This window comes from Quercus lobata, chromosome 12 (genome assembly GCF_001633185.2).
Source record: "Quercus lobata isolate SW786 chromosome 12, ValleyOak3.0 Primary Assembly, whole genome shotgun sequence".
NCBI classification, from domain to species: domain Eukaryota; kingdom Viridiplantae; phylum Streptophyta; class Magnoliopsida; order Fagales; family Fagaceae; genus Quercus; species Quercus lobata.
This window is the reverse complement of record NC_044915.1, coordinates 42,432,118-42,454,985: the sequence shown is the minus strand read 5'-3', so window position 1 is coordinate 42,454,985 and position 22,868 is coordinate 42,432,118. Positions and strand designations below refer to the sequence as shown.

The window sequence follows — 22,868 nt, the reverse complement described above, 5'->3', positions numbered from 1 at the left end:
ATTTTATCAAACATTAGAAAAATAGTCTCATCATAGGAAGTAAAAAGAAAAATCCACCCAAACCACCGCGCGCCCATATAACATAGTGAAAGTCGAGATTCAAGTCCTCAGTACATAGTAGAATTTTATATCTGAGCAGAAAAAAAATCCAGTCACACCCTTTAAATTTATCCCAGACACAGAGATCACGTGACATTTATCATCAAAACCCTCAACGTCACTGATACCCCGAATCCCAAACGACCTGGCGTTTTCAACCTCTCAAGTTATATGACTGCCGTTTATAGTGCTTTTTTAGCGGGTACCTAAGCTGTAAATTCCCACGGACCTACCATAAGAAAAAGTAGTCAAATAAGGTTCGCATTTCGACCCCAATTGGAGATTGCCTCAACCGGTGTCCAATATACCTTGGAAGAGACTCAACAAATTGTATGCATCACTCTCTCTTTATTCAAACTAAAATTTACAGTTTCGCTATTTCATAAGTTGCAATCTTTTTATGGGTGTGCATGCTAACTGTTCGAAAAAATGACCCAATGAATTACTAGTATCAAATTGCTTGTAATAGCCTGCCCCTTTGTTGTTAATTGTCATCATAATAAACTGATCCTACTATTTTAGCTAGAGCTAAATTGATGTTCTTGTAAAACATTGTTGGCTAAACCATGTTGATTTTTCATGCTTTCTTCTTTGCGCTCAAGTATTTTTCATGCTTTCACTGACACAATAATAAGCAAGCACCAAGTGCAAATAATAATATTTTATAATTTTATCCCGAGTGAGTACATGCCCAGGAAAAGATTAAATCATTTTGCTTCATAGAATTTTTTTCAATCATCATTTTCTTGACTCAACATCCAAGTTTCTTGCTGCCCATATGAACATCTATTGCTCATTTGAATGATAAGTGTTAATTGCTATAAATTCTTGTTGAGAAAAGCTTGGGTATGAAATAATTTGAAATGAAGCCAACCAGGAGTTATCACTTTGATTTTTTAGGTTGTTGCAGTTAGAAAGCAAGGATGCTCTCTCTTAAAGACATTGTACCTGCAGCCAAGAATGACATAAACACACAGTTCATACTTCTGAACAAACACAAGACATTGGAAGGGCAAAATAAGACATGCTTGGCACTTGTGGCTGATGAGACAGCTGCAGTTCACTTCCAGTTCTGGGGGAATGAGTGTGATGCTTTTGAACCGGGTGATATTATCCACCTGACTGATGGAATTTTCTCTTACAACCGGAAAAAATGGGCACTGAGGGCAGGCAAGAGAGGGAAGGTAGAGAAGGTGGGAGAATTCACTATGGCGTATGTTGAGACACCCAACATGAGCGAGATCGAATGGGTTCATGACCCAAGTCAATCTAAGTTTGTGCAGAAGACTGTTATTTCGCCATATTCACGCATTTTCCCACCAATACCTTAGTTGTTGAGCCTTTTGCTTTCATGGAATAGTCCTCCTTACTACAATTAAGGTCACCATAAATGGTGAGACCAATTGAATTTGCTTAATACAATATTTATTTCTTACATGTTTCACATCCCTTTGAGCAATATATCAATGATGCATAGTAGAATTTGAAAATTATAGAAAGTGAAACACTGAAACTGCCTTGATTTGTAGCTCATTCAGCTCTTTGAACTTGAAGAACTGGAACTTTATATACCATCCCAAACCGTTTCAAATCACAGAATTTGAAGACTAGGTACTTTTCATTTACAAACTTTATATGAATAAATTGTAAATTATACATGCAGTATGATCAACCTACAAATTTCAATCTCAGACGTGGTGAAAATTTTGATCAAACATTTGCTAAAATAAGAACTGTGCAGTAACTTTTGAACAATTCTCTCAAGTACACATCTTGAAGCCTCTCGCAACAAATGGCAATGAATGTTAGATTGCTTTTAATCAAAGAATCCAGCACCTGCAACCTTGTGAATCCTGGGGTCCTTCAAACCATCGGTCCCATAACTGGTTCAGGGGGCCATTTGTTCTGTAATAAAAATATATTGATGACTATGCATTCGGATATCAAACTAAGAGTAGTATGTATGTAAGACAGTGGGATAAGGTTTGCAGAACTTACAGTGGGAGCAGTGGATCAGGTATGACTTCAATATTGCGCAACAATCTGAGAGCCAAACACAAAAAACAGATTATCATACAAAATAAAAAATTGCAGTCAGTTTATGAGCTTATAAATCATGCTATAGGTGTTTAATTAACAGAATGGGCTGGCAAAATATTGAAGATATGCTCTTCAGTAAATGGTAATTGAACGAGTCAACCAAAACAAGAAATTTCACCACCATGTTTATAGCCTGTTGGACTGAAAAGAATATGCTATCTCCTCTTCACCAGCCTATTTTGCAAACTGCTTATATTCAATCCTTTTTTTTTCCTTTCAAAAGAATTGATTCTTATACTTACTCCTCACATAATGTTGAGACATTTTCTGTTCTTTGAAGCTCTTCTAACTCTTCCTGGAAACAATTCATGCAAAAACCAGGTAACATAAATCAGGAATAAAATGTAAATTGAAATCAAGTGCACAACACAGCAGTGACTTATGCTGAAGTTAGCTTGAAAATGCAGAAATAAGAAAGATAGTTCTAAACTGCATTGCCATCTGCAAGAGCAACTAGTAAACTGGATCTAATATGCATGAATAGAGCAAACTATAAAGGCTTTTACTTTTGGTCTCTTTTGTCAGTTGAAAGATACTACCAAAGCATGTGCGCATATATACGTATGAGGGTAAGTAAGCCCCAAACAGTAACCTATAGCTCCACAAAGATAAGATGGCTAGAATTTCTAATTCAGACAAACGGGCTGTTTGGTAGCCATTAAAAAAAAAAAAAAAAAAAGAGTATCCCAGATGGTGTTTGGTTTGCTGTTTTTATTATTTTAGTTTTTCAAATCTGTTCTAAAAATTCACTGTGCAGATGAGTTTTTTGAAAACATAAGCCCACCCTGATATTAGAATAGGGAAACTTTAAGACAGTTCAACAGAATATTGAAGCCCTTTTGCCCTACTAATGAATATCATAGCTTTTCTAAGTACTAGAATTCAATGGACTGCTTTATCACTGGCAAGCATTGTCACTGTCAAAGAGGACGTACCCATGGCATACAGCCTTTGTTCCCAATTTCACTATTTGTGCAGTGTATAAACAGATATTGATAGAACATGAAGAACAGTTCAGACTAGATATTACACATAAGATTGCTGGAGAAGTGCAAAATATATCCAGAACAAGACCCATAAATGTTCAAGAAACACATTTTTTAATGATCTAACAGTGCTACAAAACAAGACCTAAACATATTCAGCAGAGCCTTTCCTGCATATATTATTATATAGAAAACCAGATAGGGACTATTCAGAAGTCTAACAATCTGATAGCATCAATGACTAAAGGACATGAAGAAAATAAAGAGCATTTACTTTCTTTTTTTTTGGATAAAGAGTATAACTTGGAACTATTCGAAAGTCTAAAAATCCAGATAGGGACCATTCAAAAGTCTAAAAATCAGATAGCATTAATGACCAAGGGTATGAAGAAAATCAAGAGCATTTACTATAAATTGGAACTTACAGAAGAGAAAAAACAATACTTTTTTATTCAGTAACTTAATTTGGCCCTGAGGGGCTTATGCTATGAGCCTGTGACATTACACCACACAGTGCGCTCAAATATTACATACAACTCTTCTTATCCCAAAGTTTAACATTGCCAACAACTCAGAACACAAGTTTAAGTGCTCTCATCTAAGCAAAATTTAAGTAAGTAATTGAAGTGTGCCCCAATGTGTTATACAGACACAGAAAATTGATAAGATCAATCACTTAACTGCTTTGCACATCCTATCAGCTTAACTAAAACAATAGAGACAGAAAAAAAGGTTCAGTCATCCCACATTCAGGAGCCACAACATAATTGTTCTGATGCTCCATAATATTGCATGGATGTTCAATGAACAGCTTTGGTTGAGCTTTAGGGAACAATGTACCAGTTATTAAAAAATCATACACTCTATGGGTTTGGTGCATCTGACAGGCTCAAGCAGTATGATTTCGGTGAGATATCATATAAAGAAAAAAGAAAAAACCTTTCTTGTTGGTTCAGTGCAACCAGCCAAGCTATATACTTATGATGATCACCTGTCTAAGTCTAACATACATTCTTTAGTTTTGTTTGTTTTGCTTATGCATCTATTTTGTACCCAAAAAACCTGGGTTAATGGGCAATTTCTTTTAGCCATCTTCTCCTAAAGCCATTGCTCCAATCAAAGAGCCAGTGGCCAGGCAAGCAGCCTATTTTGGCTAATCTTACACATGTACTGACAGCCACAGCTACTCTACACAAATTCTCAAATTAATACCATATAAACATTCAGAAAAGCTTACAAGTAGACTGGCAGCACTAGTTCCACCAACCATAGTAAGATTTGAACCTAGAGATCCACTGCAATTCCAGCCCACCCCTTACCACTTGAGACATCAAGCCCCAAGTGGCAGGATATGCTCAGGTTGGTCATGGTAATTTAGTAATTGGTATGGGGCTTTGTTCAAATCTTACCTCACACAAAATAAAGATCACACAAGTCTTAAAAAGGAAGAAATCCAATTGTAATTGAATCAATTTCAAGCAATATCACCATCATTTCCTTCATCCTATCCTCCTCCCAAACAGAGCTTTCCACTCCATTTCTTTAAAAGACACCATTTTTCCCTTCTTTAAACAAAGTGTAAAGTTCTTTCCTTTTACTTTTTCCCCTAATCTTTTAGTACCTCCTAACACCAAAACAAACAAAATGGGGTCTTTCTTTTTCCAATGAACAATTTACTAAGAAACAAAACTACCCATTAAAGCAAACCCCCCCACAACCCCTCCCCAAAAAAAAAAAAAAATCTCCAAGCATCATAGCAAAACAAGCAGTAATACCAAAAATATCATAGTCACACAAGGAAATGCATCAAAACCCAGTTCAAAACCAAACCCAACAAAGCTAAAACAGCAACAATAATAATGAAGAAGAAAGTGACACCTCTAAAAATCTGGAATCTTGCTCGACGCGCTTGAGTTCAGCAAGAATCCGATGCCTGCCTCTGTTATCAGTTCCTCCTACACCTACTGCTACTGGTGATGAAGCAACGGCTACTTCGTCCACCGACGAAGCCGTTTCAGACGCCATTACTTACTTCCTCTTCCTCCAATCCAATCCCAATCCAAGCTCACAAGTCACACAACACAAACACTACGCTAGCTAGCTTAGCTCATCCCGAAACCCACCTGCCCATTGTTTTCATTCCCAGTCTCCAGTCTCCAGTTTCAACAAACATTAACGTTTACTTTATTTTATATTTATATATATATAGTATATGCCCCTATCCCTCTCTAAACCTTGTAGATCTGAGTTTTATTTTGTGATTTCCGTCCCTACTTTTGGTCTTAGTTTCCTCTTCCACAAATAAAAAATAAGAGTAATGTTAAGGATGCCTCAAAGGCATTAGTTTAGATTTTTTATTTTTTAATTTATGAAAAAAATAATTATTATTGTATATTAATAAATAAATTATATTTCTATATACACACAAACATTCTAGATGAGACGGATTAAACCGTTAACCAGACCAAAAATAATAATGATAACAACACCTAAAATAAAATTTCTTTAAAAAATAATAAAATAAACTAGTAAAATGTTGAGTTGATAAATTGTTATTAATTATCCTATGGACCTACTATAGAAAATAATAGTAAAAAAAGCAAGACAAGTTCAGATTAGGAGTGTTCTATCTTATTCCCCACCTAAAACCCACTCAGAATAAGAGCAAGATAGGTACAAGGGTGGACGGTTTGACGGATTTGTTATCTATAATGAAGTGTCTTCCACCTTAATAAGGTAGAGATGAAAAATAAATGAGAGAGAGAGAGTTATGAGAGTGGTAGAGAGAATAACAAATGTTTTGGGGAAGATAGTAGAATATATATATATATATATATAAATTATAAATAGAATAAAAAAAATTATATTGTATATTAATAAATAGATTATATTTCCATATACACACAAACATTCTAGATGAGACAGAATAAGTAAAACTTGTTTCCATCCTGTCACCTCTTCAGAGTGGTAAAAAATGAAATGTTTTTAAAAAAAGAAAAAACACAAAAATTTTCATTACATTTATTAAAGTAATTAGTTTTAATTGATTCGATATCACTTTCATATAAATTTACTAATGATCATATTTTTATTATACACCATTTATAATATACCATCTCAGTTGCCTTAAAAAATCGTTTTTCTTATCAACCTTCCCTTTTCAATTATACTTTATAATGTAAATTACACCAATCTCCCTTGACTTCTCTTGAAGCCACATGTACCTTCCAATGTTTTATGGAAAGAAACTCTCCCTCTAAGTTTGTATAAATATTTCATTGTTAAAAAACTACTATTAACTATACATTCCTCAAGAGAAAGAATGTCATTCATCTACAAACTTCAACTTCAAGGGAATGAATTGTCATTTACTTGATAATTCTCAAGTAACACGCCAATTAGTGGCAGTCAAGTTGAGGATTAACCCGCAACTTGACTTTTACATGTCCGATTAGGAAGAGAGAAATCCTCTGCCAACTAACACAAGAGAGCTCTGTATCGTATTAGAACCTTGTAATTAAGTTTTACTTAATTAGATCAAGAATTGATAGTTTAAAGGAAAGGATGAGTTATTTGACATTCATTAGGATTAGAGAGATTAACGAGTAGTTCATCTATTCATCTAATCATCTCCTTCAACTTACTCGGCAAAAGAAGAATAATTACTTACTGGAACTCTCACTACTTACTAGCCATTGAAAAAAAAAAAAAAAAACACTATAAGTACTCTTGTCATGCCACCCTTTTTGTTTTAGATTTCTGGAAAATGTTGTAAATCAAAATGTCATCCACTTTCTCTAGTGGTGGCAACTGGCAAACACAAGGATGCCGTTTTTTGTACAGAAAGTGCCTTTTTAATGTTATTTCATTCCCACTATCAGAGTGCCTTTCACTAGTCATTGCTTCCTTTCTATTCTTTCCATATGAACATCTCCAGTGTTAATATTAATACTCATGCCCCTCTAATCATTCATCCAAGAAAAAAAAATATTCTTATAAAAAAATCTCAATCCCCTCTATTCAAAAGTTATTTCTGGGTCCAGATTGGCCTACCACAACTAATACCCTTCAATCAAAGTGCCCAAAGCAATCACAACTCCCATTTTATTAATCATTGTCACTGCCACATGTTTTGGGGAAATAAATTAACAAACATAGTTTTCATTCACTTTACATTAGAAAATGATTCAGCAAAGAGAAGAAATAGAATATATATATCCAAATGTTGAATGTATGCTGCTAGGGAATAATATAACTGTCCTTCCCATCGCATGTTACATACCCAATAATATATTTGGACTTTTCTTATTACAATCTAAGCAGACCAAGTCGAGACATTAAATGGATGGATGAAATGAGTCTGACCAGGACAAGTACAATGACCACACTCTGGCCAAGTTGCTCTTGACTTGCCCCTCTTGAGTGTATTGTATTGCTAAATGTGACACCGATGTAACACGTCTAAACTTGATCACATATTCATTCTTCTGATTTGTCTAGTTTAATGCATTGATAAAAGCCTTGCATCTTGAGTATAGAGACATTTTATTTTGAGTCCATGTCAATAATGATCTTATTACAAAGATGACTACATAAAAGTCATTTTTTTGCCAAACCCATGTCAATAATTCTCCCATAAATTACCAAAAAAAAAAAAAACAAAAAACAAAATAAAAGAAAAAGAAGGCAGAAGAAACTTTTTTCCACACTCCCATCACAGCCTCAAAGCCCTATCCTTTCCCCACATTTTTCTCATTAAACAAGCAGTGCAGAAGGCAAGTCAAGTCATTTGAACTTCACCTTTTGTAGGGAAATTGTCACCATAGGTTAAGTTAAGCTTAGAATTCGCAAACCTCTCCTTCTCACCACCACAATGCATAGGCTTCCTCTCCATGAATTGCATCATCCCCAGTTTGCGACTCTTCCTCAGACAGTCTAAGTGGAACCACTAAACCAACCACATTACAAATTATGCTAGTTGTAACAATATTGAGTACAACTACAAACACAATTCCTAAGAGTTGAATAGTGAATACACAATTGCTTGACCCCAGATCTGGGGTTGCCATCATGAAGACCATAGAAAAAACCTACATAATGTTCCCAATCATCTACTAAGTAGAAGAGGCGGCAGAGCTTAGGCTCAGCAAACACGCCTGCGAGAATGCCACCTAGGCTTCCAGCCACAGCATGTGTGTGGAAAACTGCCATTGTGTCATCTACTTATTTTAGGAGCCCAATTCTTTTGTGGAGGACCATCATGGTGTACCATGGAATGCTTCCTGACATGATTCCCATTATAATGGCTGCCCAACCTTGCACCACTCCTGTACAAAATTATTGAGTTAGGTACATAATAACTGAGAATGTAACAACATCTCAAGCTGGTTCAAAAAAGAGAATCATATATGGACTGAGGGCCCAAAAGAAAAGACCATTCTATTATCTTGTCCAAACTTGTTTATACTAGGATTCCACTATGTACAACTAGAATATATAACATTTATATATAAAGAAGATTCTAAACTCAGCCAACAAAGTGTTAGGTACAAGTTGAGACTAACGTCCACTGAATTATCAAAATCAACAAAACACTAAACAGTAGCAAGGAAGGTTAAAGCAAAGTGAACTAGTCCGGGTGAGAGAAGACATTACATTGTCCAAAACTTGGTTCTACTGTCTATGCATCATTGCTAGTATAAATATTGAGATGTTGACACACAATAAGACTATATTTGCTCCTCTTATGTTTATTCCTACTCGAGAATTATAACCTTGGTAAGTGCACAATTTGCAAATCTTTTTACCATTTTGTTTATAATATCAGCCCCATCGTTAAAGAGAATAAAATAAGTCATATCTACATGGAAGAAGAAATTTAACAACTATTAAAAGTGACTTTACTTAAAAAAAAAAAAAAAAAACGATTTTGCTACATTAAAAATTCTACCTTGACGACTACTTTTAGGGTACTCGAAAAGAAAAAAGAGGAATGCTAAAAACATATAAAAATTTACTCGTTGTTGCATGGATTTCATTTATTGATACTATTACTTTGTTGAAAAATTATAGGAATCCTACGAGGCTACTGTGGAATGTGATGATGCCGAAAATAGTATCACCAGTGAGTCACACGTTCCTCGTACGATCAAACGGCACCTGCACAACGAAAAGGAAGAACCTAGCAGAGAGTACCGGTGTGGTACCGGCCAAACACCCTCCGAAGGTCAAGTTAGAACTATTCTCACTGCTCTAGAGTGCTAGAGAGGGTAAATTATGCGTACCTTAGTTTGTGAGGATGCTTGGGCTTTTATACTAGTAGAAGGTTGACCTCTTTACCTTGGAGTAGAAGTCCTTTCCTTATAGGAGTCCTTTTGAGCGTATTTTACGGGATCTTTTCCTTATGGGGATCCTTTAAATATTATCTAGCGTGGAAAGCAAGTAAACTTGTGCCCGGTCCGTCAGCCTCAATTTTCCTCCGTCACCTTTGTTATACCGTCAGCATTTGAGTCGTCAACCACGAGTCAGCTGATACTATGACCGTCAGCATAAGCACCGTCTGCTACGCCCAAAGAAAAAGTATTAAACCGTCGGCTTTATGTCCGTGTGGTTTAAGCTCTCCTTTTATCCTCATCAGTTGCCCCCTACTCTACATGTTCGACGAATAAGACCGTCAGCATGTGGAGTTAGAAGATGACTAGGGAAAAATCAAATATGAACGACTCCTCGATCTTCGATCTATTAAATGCAAGGTCACGTGGCATTCATTCGTTGGCCTCGTTTCTGGGCGCGGGCGTCGCCTCGTCTTCCGTGCGTTTTCTCTCTTGTATAAATACCACGCCCCTTCACTCATTTCATCATTTCAACCTCGCTGGTTTTTCAAGAGAGAATCCGTCACCCTTACTTCCAATTTGATCCGTCAGCTGTTATCAACACCATCACTTTCAAGGTCGTTCCATCCATTCAAGATCTGCTTCACCTGTAAGTTCTTCTTTCCTTCTCTTCGCTTTTTTCTCCCTTTTTTATTTTTTCCTGAAAAAACAAAGTCAGTCTAGGAACTTAGAGCATATCCGTCACTTGTAGGTAGTCAGATGTCGAGTGACGCGTCGAGTGATCAGTCGTCAGTCCTCGATGGAGCGGGCTACGACGAATTCTTTGGCTCAGGTCAAGAGTCCGACGGCTTTTCTGAATCGTCAGGAAAGGAAACGTCAGCCCAGTCCCTTAGTATTGATGTAGAAGGCCAAGTTGAGGAAGTTAGGGATAAAGTGTTAAGTGAGGTTGAGGTCGAGAGGAGAGACGAGGAAATTTGTGTGGACGGGAACGGGGATGAAGGCGACGAGGAGTCGGATAGTGACGGGAGTAGGGACGAGGGTAACGAGGTTAGTAGTGACGGAAATGAGGATGAAGGTGACGACGAGTCCTGTGATGGAACTTCAGGGAGTTCTGGAGGTAACCGTCCCTTCATCCTCCCGGAGGAGTGGGCCGTCAATAAATTCCTTCCAAAGATGAGCAACAGAGTTTTTAACGAGTTGCGTACCCGTTTCCAAATCCCAGACCACATTCCTATCCGTCTCCCTAGAAAAAATGAGAAGTGTTATACAGGGAGGACTGCTGATGTGGGGATGTACGATGCCATGTTCGCTGCTGGCCTTAGATTACCACTGACGGCTTTACACCGTCTAGCGGATTTCTTGGGATTGTCCGTCAGCCAAATTGCTCCGAATGCCTGGAGGATTTTTATTGGTGCTGAGATCCTTTGGGGTCGCTTGAGTGGGGGGAACCGTCAGCTTTCGCTAGACGAGTTCTTTTATTGCTACAGACCCCAGCATAAAGTATCTGCCAAGGGGACTTACCATTTTGCTCCACGTGAGAAGAGCTTAAGATTAGTGTTTGATATGCCAGACTCCAATAGAAATTGGAAGAATAGATTTTTCTTTGTTAAAGGGACGGATTGGGTGTGCCGTCCAGGTGAGTGGGATACACTGCCTGGCGGTTATTTTGATAACACTTGGGCCTATATTAGGGAGTCAGGTTGCCCCCTTGTCTTTCTTCTTACCGTCTCTTTTCATTTATCAGGGAGTTTTCTTGAGTCCGTCTCCTTTAACACCGTCTATTCCCTTTTATTTCAGCTAGTGCTCGCCCGGAGATATCTGACGAACAAAGGGAATTTATCCGTCGGATACTTGGCATATCGCTTGAGCAACGGAAGTGTAGGGACTTGATCACCCTAGACACCCTCCATTTGTATTGTGGGGGTCCAGAGCCGACGGTTGAAGCTCGGAAGTTGGAAGAATTTTCTCGTAAACGTAAGTCGAAGCCTTACATGACCCGTCGGTTTATTTCTTTCGTCGGCTATTACTGATCCGTCAATTTATTTTGTGTAGAGATGGAAGCTGCGAAGCAAAGGGTGAGGGCCGCTGCTGCCCGTAAGAAGGAGGAGGAGAAAGCTAAGGGAAAAGAAGGAGCGTCAACCCCTCATTCCTCTTTGAAGAGTTCAGTTAAGAGGAAGGCTGACGGAAAGGACGATCCTCCTTCTAAGAAGGTAGCTGTCAGTGCAGGGGATGTGCCTTCCACGAAGTCGCCTCCCAAGTCTGGTCACGGTGCTGGGAAAGGAGTGATGACCTCTTCTGGTCCCGTCATTGAGGGACCCCGTTGCTTGCTGACCCACAAGGATTATGCTGTTGAGGGGGTAGAATCCCTCATAAAACAGACGGATCTTGACCCTTGTGCTCAGCTAGGGACGGAAGACCTGGGGGCGTCAGCTTTCTTTGACATAGCACGGGTATGCTTTTTACTTTGATTAATTTAATGTTTGCCTTGCTTTATGGCTGACGGTTGTACTTCCTTCAGGCCTTGGTTCGTGTAAAAGCACTTCAAGACCGGTGCGTGGCCAAAGAAGGCGTCGTTTCTCGGGTTAGGAGGCATAACGCCAATCTGATGGATCAGCAAGCGCAATATAAGGAGGCCGTCCGTCTCTTAAACTCAGAGCTGAAGGATGTAAAGGAGAAGTTGGGAGAGGCTGAGGGTCAGCAGAAGAAGCTTGAGGAGGAGGTTTCATCCTTACGTGCACAAGTAGAGACGGCTGGGACTGATGCGGTCCAAAAATTCAAGACAACCCAGTCATTTATTGACTCCTGCGCTGATTATTACGGCACAGGTTTCGACGATTGTCTGAGGCAGGTAGCGTCAGCTTATCCAGAGTTGGATCTATCCGGAATTACCATGGACGCCTCCGTGCCGATGACTCCTGCTCGTGAAACTGTTGCTGACAAAGGTGACGGACCTATTAGTTTGGACTCTTTGCTTAATGATGCCGGAGTTATTTTGGCTCAGCCAGCCGTCACTATTCCTGCCGAGTCTTCAGATGCGGCACAAATTGCCAAGGATAAAGCTGACGGGGTCTCCAAGGATGTTCCTGCCATTTAACCATAGCTTTTCTATTGTAATTTTTGAACAATGTTTTTAAATGTCCTTTTGTTTATTGGGCTTTTTACCTGTAACTCTATTTGCCCCTTTTTATGGCACTTGGAATTCGTCGCTTTGAACATGTATACTGATTCTAATTTCTTATGGCCCCATTTATTTGATGAGATCGTTATTTTTTTGATTTTTTAGCCCCTTTTTATCATTTCTACGGGCTTGTTGGTTTGAGAACCACGTTTGTAAGTAGGGTCTTACTTTTTCGTTAGACCGTCATCTATTGGACCGTCTGCCTTATAGGTCCGTTAGTTTTAGGACCTGGTCCATATGATGATATTTTCATCTATTGGATTGTTGACTTTGTTGGACCGTGACTTTTTTAATTTTGGTTTTTCCGGACCGTTGTTTTCTTGGCCTTAGCCTTGACGTTTTTGACACCTTTATTAGTCCGTCAGTTTTTTAAGTCCTGGTCCATATGATGATATTTTCATCCACTAGACCGTCAGCTTTTTAAGCCTGGTGTATCTAACACCTTCATTAGTCCTTAGTTTTTTAGGACTTCGTCCATTTGATGATCGCTTCATCTTTTGGACCGTCGGCTTATTAGATTTCCCGGACCGTTGGCCTTAGACTTGATTTCTCTGACATCTTTTTTGGCCCGTCAGCTTTTTAAGCTTTGGTGTATTTAACACCTTCATTAGTCCTTAGTTTTTTAGGACTTCGTCCATTTGATGATTGTTTCATCTTTTGGACCGTCGGTTTTTTAGATTTCCCGGACCGTTGGCCTTAGCCTTGATGTCTCTGACATCTTTTTTGGTTCGTCAGCTTTTTAAGCTTTGGTGTATTTAACACCTTCATTAGTCCTTAGTTTTTTAGGACTTCGTCCATACGATGATTGTTTCATCTTTTGGACCGTCGGCCTTAGCCTTGATGTCTTTGACGTCTTTTTGGTCCGTATGTTATGGACTTAGCGGTTTTGGCCGCGAACCTAGTAGACCGTAGAAGAAATACACTTCAGTAATTTCTGAAAAACTCCTCTTATTGTCATGCATTCAAATGAAAGTAATTAAAACCAAATCCTGCCCCTTGGGCTAAAAAGAAGAATTGTTGCAAAAGATTAAAGTAAATGATAGTTATGAGGAGTGAGACTAAAGTCTTGCTGGAATGTAAAATAAAAAATTGAACTTTGTGCTGTCGCTCCTACTGGTAGTATCTTCGTAGGTGCTCGGTGTTCCACGGGTGCGGCAGTTTCTTTCCTTCCAATGTCTCTAGATGGTATGTGCCTTTCCTTAGCCACGACGTAACTCTGTAGGGTCCTTCCCAATTGGGGCCGAGTTTCCCTTGGGTAGGGTCCCTAGCGGCGCCCATGACCTTTCTAAGAACAAGGTCTCCAACCTGGAAGTCCCTGTGTCGAACCCGAGAGTTGTAGTGTTTAGCCATACGGTCCTGGTATCGAGCGAGCCTTTGTTCTGCTATTGCCCTGATTTCGTCTATTAGGTCCAGCTGTAGTCGCATGGCCTCATCATTTTTGTTTTCGTCGTGGTTGTGCACCCTGTAGCTTGTGAGCCCAACTTCTGCTGGAATGACCGCTTCATTTCCATATGTCAGTCGGAATGGTGTTTCTCCTGTGGGTGTCCTTGCTGTCGTCCTGTAAGCCCATAATATGCTTGGCAATTCATCGGGCCATATACCCTTTGCCCCCTCGAGCCGGGTCTTGATAATTTTGAGCAAGGATCGGTTCGTTACTTCGACTTGGCCATTAGCCTGAGGGTGGGCGGGGGAGGAATAGTGGTTCTTTATTCCTAGTTGTGAGCAGAAATCTCGAAAGGGGTCGTTGTCGAATTGCCGTCCGTTGTCCGAGACGAAGACTCTAGGAATGCCAAACCTGCATATGATACATCTCCAAACAAAGCTTCGTACGTTTTTCTCCGTGATTGTGGCCAATGCTTCAGCTTCCACCCATTTTGTGAAATAGTCGATGCCTACCACCAGGAACTTTAGCTGTCGTGCTGCTGTAGGGAAGGGTCCCATGATATCTAAGCCCCACTGTGCGAACGGCCATGGGGCCGTCATTGGGGTCAGCTCTTCGGTTGGTTGCCTAATAATGTTGCTGAACCTTTGGCACTTGTCGCAGGCCCTGACATAGGCTTCGGCGTCCTTCTGCATAGTGGGCCAATAGTATCCTGCTCGCACAAGCTTGTGTACCAACGATTTGGTCCCTGAGTGGTTTCCGCAGATTCCTTCATGCACCTCTCTCATGACATAGTCTGCCTCTTCCACACCCAAGCATCTTAGATATGGTCGGGAGAAACCTCTTTTGTAAAGGACATCTTTTATCAAGACGAACCTCGCTGCCTGGACCTTAAGTCTTCTTGCGGCTTCCTTTTCGTCTGGTAAGACCCCGTCCCTCAAGTATGAAACTAACGGCGTCGTCCAGCTTTTGTCGGAGCATATTTCCTGCATGTTGCTGAGGTCTATTAGCGGAGAAAGCTGTATGAAGGAGAGTACATTACCAGGGATGACCATTTGTTCTGCTGAGGCGGCTTTCGCTAGGCGATCGGCCCGCTCGTTTTCTTCTCTAGGGATTTGGACAACTTTAGCTTCTAGGTCAGCCACTCTCGCTTTTACTTCACCAAGGTACTTCTTCATCTTTTCGCCCTTGCACTCATAGTCTCCATTGATTTGGTTAGTGACGACCTGTGAATCGCAGTAGATGACTACCCTCGCGGCTCCTGCTGCTTTGGCGAGGTCGAGCCCTGCTATCAGAGCCTCATACTCTGATTCATTGTTGGTGGCAGGGAAGTCGAGACGGACCATACATTCGATGGTGTCCCCTTCGGGCGATAATAGCACAATGCCGGCCCCTGCGGCTTGCCTGTTGGATGACCCGTCCGTATATATACTCCATTGAGGGGACTCTGCTGCTTCCTTGTCTTCATCATGAGTGAACTCAGCTATAAAGTCGGCGACGACCTGTCCCTTGATGGCAGTCCGCGGGCGGTACTGAATATCAAATTCGCTCAGTTCTATAGCCCATAATGCCAATCGTCCCGCAGCCTCGGGACTGCTCATTGCTCGCCTTAAAGGCTTATCGGTCAAAACGTTCACCGTGTGGGCTTGGAAGTACGGTTTGAGCTTGCGGGCCGCCGTGATCAATGCCAGGGCAAGTTTTTCCATGGGCGGGTATCTTTCTTCGGCCCCATGAAGCGCTCGGCTTGCGTAGTACACGGGCTTTTGTACTTTCTCCTCTTCTCTGATCAGGGCCGCGCTAACTGCCGCGGGGGAGACGGCTAGATAGAGAAAAAGCTCTTCTCCTGGCTGCGACGGGCTTAGTAATGGTGGGGAGGAAAGGTAAACCTTCAGTTCTTCGAACGCTTGCTGGCATTCGTCAGTCCACTCGAAGGACTTCTTCAATGTTCGGAAGAAGGGTAAACACTTGTCCGTAGCCCTTGACACGAACCTGTTTAGTGCCGCTATCTTTCCGTTGAGGCTTTGTACCTCCTTCACATTTCTTGGTGGTGCCATATCCAGGATGGCCTGGATCTTGTCCGGATTTGCTTCGATGCCCCTCTGAGACACCATGAATCCTAAGAATTTTCCTGCCGTTACTCCAAAGGCACACTTTCCTGGATTGAGCTTCATATTGTAGGAGCGAAGTGTGTCGAATGTTTCTTTGAGATCTCCTAGATGATCTTCCTCCTTTCGGCTTTTCACCAACATGTCGTCCACATAGACTTGGACATTCCTCCCAATCTGCTGCGCGAACATTTTGTTCATGAGTCTCTGGTACGTTGCGCCTGCGTTTTTTAGGCCGAAGGGCATCACCTTGTAACAGAAGAGGCCTTGGCTGGTTACGAACGACGTTTTCTCTTGGTCGGCTTCATGCATTCGGATTTGGTTGTACCCCGAGAAGGCGTCCATAAAGCTCAGCAGCTGGTGTCGAGCCGTGGAGTCTACTAGGATATCGACCCTCGGGAGGGGGTAGCTATCCTTGGGGCAGGCCTTATTGAGATCGGTGAAGTCCACGCACATCCGCCATTTCCCGCTCGCCTTCTTGACCATCACCACATTTGCTAACCAGTCGGGATAGTATACTTCTCTAATAAAACTTGCTTCCCGTAACTTTCTGACTTCTTCTGCTATGGCTCGGTCTCGCTCGGGGGCAAACACTCTTTTCTTCTGTCTGATAGGTGGAAAGGCGGGCGATACGTTCAACCTATACACCATGACTGAAGGATCTATTCCCGGCATATCTTCATGATCCCACGCGAATACGTCCCGATTGCGTCTGAGGAAGGTTACGAGCTCCTGACGGATCGTGGTGTTAGCGAGCGTTCCAATTTTGGTCGTTCGACTAGGATCGGAATTGTCAAGGGGTATCTCTTCCAACTTCTCGACCGGCTCTGTTACCGTCCGGCGCTCTTCTATGCTTAAAGCCTGAACCTGATCCTCCATTTCCATCATGGCTATGTAGCATTCGCGTGCGGCCATCTGACTCCCGCGCAGTTCGCCTACTCCGTAATCAGTCGGGAACTTGATCATTAGGTGATAGGTGGAGGTTACTGCTTTCCATGAGTTGAGCGTGGGTCGCCCGAGGATAGCGTTGTAGGCTGATGAGCAATCGACCACCAAGAATGTCACGTCCCTGGCTATTTGTCGAGGGTAGTCGCCTACAATGACGGATAATGTGACTGCGCCTAATGGGAATACCCGGCTCCCGCCGAAGCCAACAAGCGGGGCGTTGGTTGGGATCAACCGCTCTCTGTCGATCCTCATCTGCTGGAACGCTGTATAGTATAGAATATCCGCTGAACTGCCATTGTCGACCAGCACCCGGTGCATGTTGTAGTCCCCCACACGCAGGCTGACGACGAGCGCATCGTCATGTGGATGGTGAGGGCGTTGCGCGTCTTCCTCTGAGAATCCGATTATGGGACCTTCTCTCCGTGCTATCTTCGGCACGACTCCCGTCAGCTGAACATTTTGTACCATCCGAAGATAGGTCTTGCGGGCTTTCTTGGATGACCCGGCGGCAGCCGTTCCTCCTACGATCATCCTGATATCCCCGATCGGAGGCCTCGGTCGCTCATTGTCCCGTCGGGGGTGCTGGTCTTGTGCGGGGGGATCCGCTCTCTCCTTGCTAACGAATCTCTGCAGCTTTCCTTGTCTGATAAGGGCCTCAATCTGCTGCTTGAGGTCATAGCAATCAGCCGTGTCGTGGCCGTGGTCGCGGTGGAAACGGCAATACTTATCCCTGGAAGGGTCGCTTTTCAGTTTTCCTGGGAACGTCAGAGCCTCTTCGTCCTTGATTTGCATAAGGACTTGATCCACCGGGGCTGTTAGCGGAGTGAAGCTTGTGAACCTTCCCCCCATTGGTCTAGGGCGTCTTTCTTCCCTCCGGTCTCCTGTTCTTGTCTTCTTGCGGCCTTGGTCTTGCCGATTGTCTTCTTGTCGTTCTCTTTTCCTGGGCTTCTCTTCCCGAGCTAATAGGGCATCTTCAGCGTTCATATACTTCGTGGCGCGGTAAAGCACTTCCGACATGGTCTTAGGGTCGTTTTTGTATAGGGAAAACAAAAACTTTCCCTTCTTCAAGCCATTCGTGAATGCCGCAACAAGGATCTTATCGTCGGCTTCATCGACTGAGAGTGCCTCTTTGTTGAAGCGGGAGATGTAAGCCCTTAAAGTTTCATCTTCTCGCTGTTTCATGCTCATCAAGCACGCTGTAGACTTCTTGTATCGATGGCCTCCAATGAAGTGTGCGGTAAACTAAGCGCTGAGCTCTTTGAAGGTGCCGATGGAGTTTGGTGCCAGTCGGCTGAACCAAATTCTCGCTGCGCCCTTCAGTGTTGTAGGGAAGGCCCTACACATGATGGCGTCCGCTACTCCTTGAAGGTGCATTAGGGTCTTGAAGGTCTCCAGGTGGTCCAGCGGGTCCTTGACCCCGTCATAACTGTCTATCTGTGGCATGCGGAATTTGCTTGGTAAAGGGTAGGAGTTGACGGTGGCGGTGAACGGCGAGTCAGTTCGGTTGACAAGGTCGTCCAGGTCGCTTGATACTCGTCCCTTGAGAGCATTCATCATGACCTCCATTTGTTCCTTCATGGCCTGCATCTCCGCGATAACAAGTGGCGGAGCAATCTCTGCGAGGGAGGGGATGCTCGTGTTCTGCCGTTCTGGTTTGCTCGGGGCGTTGCTGGCCTGGGGGCCTTCCTGATTTCTCCTGTCGGCGCTAGTTCCCTCTTGATCTGCTCCTTGGTTGTTGGGGGCTGCATTCTTCTGTCTCAGTTGCTCTTCTAGGTCGTGATTTTGTTTGGTGAGGCGCTCTACGGCAGCGGCGAGTGTCCTCACCTGTCTTTCAAGAGCAGTCGTAGGGGCTTCTTCTTCTTGAGCGTCGTTGGTAGTCGCCATTGAGCGAGTGAGTACCATGTAACTCTTTTGTCTAGGAAGCGAGAACGTGCTACGGTTCCCACAGACGGCGCCAACTGATGATGTCGAAAATAGTATCACCAGTGAGTCACACGTTCCTCGTACGATCAAACGGCACCTGCACAACGAAAAGGAAGAACCTAGCAGAGAGTACCGGTGTGGTACCGGCCAAACACCCTCCGAAGGTCAAGTTAGAACTATTCTCACTGCTCTAGAGTGCTAGAGAGGGTAAATTATGCGTACCTTAGTTTGTGAGGATGCTTGGGCTTTTATACTAGTAGAAGGTTGACCTCTTTACCTTGGAGTAGAAGTCCTTTCCTTATAGGAGTCCTTTTGAGCGTATTTTACGGGATCTTTTCCTTATGGGGATCCTTTAAATATTATCTAGCGTGGAAAGCAAGTAAACTTGTGCCCGATCCGTCAGCCTCAATTTTCCTCCGTCACCTTTGTTATACCGTCAGCATTTGAGTCGTCAACCACGGAGTCAGCTGATACTATGACCGTCAGCATAAGCACCGTCTGCTACGCCCAAAGAAAAAGTATTAAACCGTCGGCTTTATGTCCGTGTGGTTTAAGCTCTCCTTTTATCCTCATCAGAATGTGAAATGTATAAAGAAAGAAAATTAGATAGTACCTGCAGCTGGGGTGATGCAGACTAAACCAGGGATCATGCCCTGTGTGGCACCAATCACAGAAGGTTTTCCAAAGAAAAGAATATCAAAGAAGGAGCCAAGTGAGCAAAGCTAGTGGCCGTACAGACGTGTGTGTTAAGGACGGCCAGAGATGCGTCTACGCTAACAGTATAAGGATCTCCACCGTTGAATCCAGTGCCCCTGTCAGCATCAGAATTACGTTGTTTGGTGGGAACCTCTCTCTATCCTTTACTGCCCTTGGCCCCACCTGCATCATTTCATTTTTTTCCTGGTCATTCGGACTTTCTTCTTCATTCATTTTATATATATATATATATATATATATATTTTTTTTTGGACACAATAATTTATTATTAATATATAATTGTTTTTTTTTTTTTTTTGATGGGATATATAATTGTTTTTCCTTTTGTCTTTTGTCTATTTTTTTTGCATAGTTTCCTGACACATAAAGATTTTTTCAACAAATTATCTTTGGAAATGAACTTTAAAGTTTAAATAGCAACCTTTTCTTCTCTACTCTGACAAAGTTCTTCCATTAATCTGTAAACAAAGGTTACAAGCATCAAAAGAGACAGCAGCATTCATGTACAATGGGAAACTAGGTTGGGCTTACAATTCAACTGAACATATTAGAACACCTGTTGCAGTGAAGCTAAAAAATAACCATATAGCAATGGAGTTAAAGCTATTTTTTTTTAGCTTCATTGCTACCGTGCACTGTAGCTAAAAGCTAATTTTTTTTTTTTTAATCCTCACTTCCTATTAAAATATTATTTATTTGTTTTTTTTTTCTTCTTTTTTCCTTTTCTTTATTGTTCGGAACTCTCAACTCTCACCTCTATCTCTCAACTTCCTCTCACCACTGCCAACCCACTCCCACGCTACCAACCCACACCATCGGCTCATGCCGCAGACCCATGCCACCAATCCATCTCGCCCTTACTAGGTTTTTTTTTTTTTTTTTCTCTCTCTTGCTGTAGGCTGTGGTGTGGTGGTGGTTATGGTTGTGTGGGTAGATCGACGTCAATGGGTGGCTGGGTTCGTCGACATCAGTGGGCTGTGGTGTGGTTGAATAGTTGGCGTTGGTTGGATTCATCGACGTCGGTGGATTGTGGTGTGGTTGGTGTGTCGTGGTGGGTCAGTGTGGTTCGTGAGTGGGTCCCTAGGTTCAATACAGTGTCTGTGTGGGTAGGTTTGTGTGTAGATTGGTGTGTTCGTGATAGTGGCTCGGGTGGGTGTGGGTGTTGCCTGGTGGGTCTAATGGGTGTGGGCTTGGTTGATTTTTTTTTTTTTCTTTGTTGTGAGCTGTGGTGGTGGTGGCGGTGGTGGTGGTTGTGGTTGTGTGTGTGGCTGTGATAATTGTATACAATGATTATGTGTAGTGGAAATATTATTTTATTATAGTGAAAATATTATTTTATTGTAGTAGATATCTTATTTTATTGTGATATTTATATTATTTTATTGTGTTGAAAGCTAAAATAGATCCACTACTGTAGCATATGTTTAGGTAAAATAGATATAGTAACTTTTTGTGGTGTCAAATAGCTAAATTTTTAGCTCCACTGCTATAGATGCTCTTAGCAAAAGATGAGTTACCACAGTTGCAAATCTATTAACTCAAATTACATTCCAAAAAAACCTAGTCTAAGCTGTCTAATAATTATGATAAATGATAATTGTCTCTACACAAGAGTTTTAAGTGTGCATTTGGATACCGCTTATTTTGCTAAAAACTGAAAATAATAAAAAAGTTACTGTTTGAGTTTTGGTTACTGTTCATATGTCTTATTGCACTATTCATGTCCCATAAACAGTGCAATAGGTGTTGGTTAAAAAAAAAAGCTGAAAACTCAAACGCAAGGGATGTGGACGCGCAAACCAAACGGACGCTATGACTCAGTTTTCCTGTCTGGTTTTTCTCTTTCCCTTCAAGAAAATATGGGTTTGAATTCCCCACTTGTTTTCGACTTATCATATTAGAAAAGATAGGACCAACCACAAATACTGGTACTTTTTTTTTTTTAGATGCAATAGAATTTAAAACCTATAAATCCATTTCATAATGATTGTCCTAATGTGATTTCAACATAGGTCGCTCCAAAAAAAAACATCAGTAAGTCTATAATCTTGTTTACAATTTTTATGGTGGTGTACTAGGATTTGTGCTAAGAAAAGTAGTTATTGGTAAGGTCATATAAAAATGATGTTTTTTTTAATCACAGCTTGCCACAACAACAATGGTAAAAAAAAGGTTGTTTTTCTAAAGTTACTATGAAATTTTTTTTAAAAAAAATAATAAATAATTATGTGATAATTAATAATTACCCAGTAAGCTGCAGTGAAATCAGTCACCCCAGCAAATAGGTGAATAACAAAGCCTATAGAGTAATCAATAATGCCCATTTTTGTCAACCATCCATTTGGAGACCATATGCTAAACGCACAAATAGTGTAAGGGCAAGCCAAGTGGCACAAACAACATCCATGCATAAAAATTCATTCTCCCAAGCAATGCCCCAGCAATCAAAATCAATGTGATAGCTGCAAACACAAATTGAAAATAAACCATTGTTGCATTTGGCAAGTACCCAATAAAAGTTTGGTCCAAAAGAAACTTTTCATCCAAGGCAACATTGGGCCGGCCTATAAAATGGAAGCCTGCCTTGCCAAAAGACATTTGATAGCCCCAACCCATCCAGCATACAAGCACGGCCGCAAAGGCGTAAAGGGCCATGAAGGCCGAGTTCACAGCCCATTTCTTTTTTACTATGCTACCGTGGAGGATAACAAGGCCCGGAACACTCTGTAAGCCCACCAAAGTGGTGGTGGTGAGCTGCCACGCGTAGTCACCCTTGTTCAACCAGATAGGGCTTGTTTGGTCGGGCGCCAGGTTAGCCAGGAGCGCGATAGCCATTTTGTTGGGTCTGCCACACAGTGGTTCGAGCACAAAATGATGATGAATGAGGTGGTGGAAGTGAAGGAAATGAATGCTTTTATATGTATATATATATATATATATATATAGAGAGAGAGAGAGAGAGAGAGAGAGAGGTTTTGATGCCTTCTGTATTAGGCTTGTACCACGTCTTTTTCTACGTGATATTTTTATTATGTACATTTTGTCCTAGATTAGATTGTGCAGCATTTGTGAAGTTACTGAAATGTCCTTGGTAAAGTA

General features: G+C 41.6%; 3 protein-coding genes and 1 pseudogene across 5 annotated transcripts; 2 read left to right on the top strand and 2 right to left on the bottom strand.

Annotated features, from left to right (window-relative positions):
* The first annotated feature begins 166 nt into the window (after positions 1-166).
* On the top strand, positions 167-1,715 carry LOC115971756 (SOSS complex subunit B homolog). Of its 3 annotated transcripts, XR_004087347.1 has the most exons (3): positions 168-429; positions 1,000-1,492; positions 1,629-1,715. XR_004087347.1 is itself a non-coding variant. In XM_031091785.1 (2 exons), exon 2 carries the CDS (start codon positions 1,023-1,025, stop codon positions 1,428-1,430), a length of 408 nt encoding a protein of 135 aa, XP_030947645.1. In that variant the 5' UTR covers positions 167-429; positions 1,010-1,022; the 3' UTR covers positions 1,431-1,589. The 3 variants fall into 3 exon arrangements, 2 of the variants coding, with proteins under 2 accessions (XP_030947645.1, XP_030947644.1); XM_031091785.1 differs by lacking the exon at positions 1,629-1,715 and having other exon boundaries at positions 167-429; positions 1,010-1,589; XM_031091784.1 differs by lacking the exon at positions 1,629-1,715 and having other exon boundaries at positions 1,000-1,589.
* LOC115971757 (guanine nucleotide-binding protein subunit gamma 1) lies at positions 1,699-5,513 on the bottom strand. The gene is made up of 4 exons (XM_031091786.1): positions 5,064-5,513; positions 2,442-2,494; positions 2,098-2,142; positions 1,699-2,004 (listed from the first exon to the last, which is right to left on the bottom strand). Exons 1-4 carry the CDS (start codon positions 5,208-5,210, stop codon positions 1,920-1,922), a joined length of 330 nt encoding a protein of 109 aa, XP_030947646.1. The 5' UTR covers positions 5,211-5,513; the 3' UTR covers positions 1,699-1,919.
* A 2,319-nt stretch (positions 5,514-7,832) lies between these two features.
* On the bottom strand, positions 7,833-22,604 carry LOC115970686 (annotated as a pseudogene).
* LOC115970034 lies at positions 10,884-13,073 on the top strand. The gene is made up of 3 exons (XM_031089694.1): positions 10,884-11,491; positions 11,570-11,967; positions 12,036-13,073. The coding sequence occupies exons 2-3, from the start codon at positions 11,572-11,574 to the stop codon at positions 12,609-12,611; spliced, it is 972 nt and encodes a 323-aa protein (XP_030945554.1). The 5' UTR covers positions 10,884-11,491; positions 11,570-11,571; the 3' UTR covers positions 12,612-13,073.
* Positions 22,605-22,868: the final 264 nt, after the last annotated feature.

What these genes read in the sequence shown, in the direction of transcription:
- LOC115971756 (XM_031091785.1), top strand. Translation starts at nt 1,023, where the DNA reads ATGCTCTCTCTTAAAGACATTGTACCTGCAGCCAAGAATGACATAAAC.
- LOC115971757 (XM_031091786.1), bottom strand. Translation starts at nt 5,210, where the DNA reads ATGGCGTCTGAAACGGCTTCGTCGGTGGACGAAGTAGCCGTTGCTTCA. An exon ending in GTCTCAACATTATGTGAGGA is followed by an intron (nt 2,143 to 2,441) that starts GTAAGTATAAGA and finishes TTTGGCTCTCAG; the next exon opens with ATTGTTGCGCAATATTGAAG. An exon ending in CCTGATCCACTGCTCCCACT is followed by an intron (nt 2,005 to 2,097) that starts GTAAGTTCTGCA and finishes TTTTTATTACAG; the next exon opens with AACAAATGGCCCCCTGAACC.
- LOC115970034 (XM_031089694.1), top strand. Translation starts at nt 11,572, where the DNA reads ATGGAAGCTGCGAAGCAAAGGGTGAGGGCCGCTGCTGCCCGTAAGAAG. An exon ending in CTTTCTTTGACATAGCACGG is followed by an intron (nt 11,968 to 12,035) that starts GTATGCTTTTTA and finishes TACTTCCTTCAG; the next exon opens with GCCTTGGTTCGTGTAAAAGC.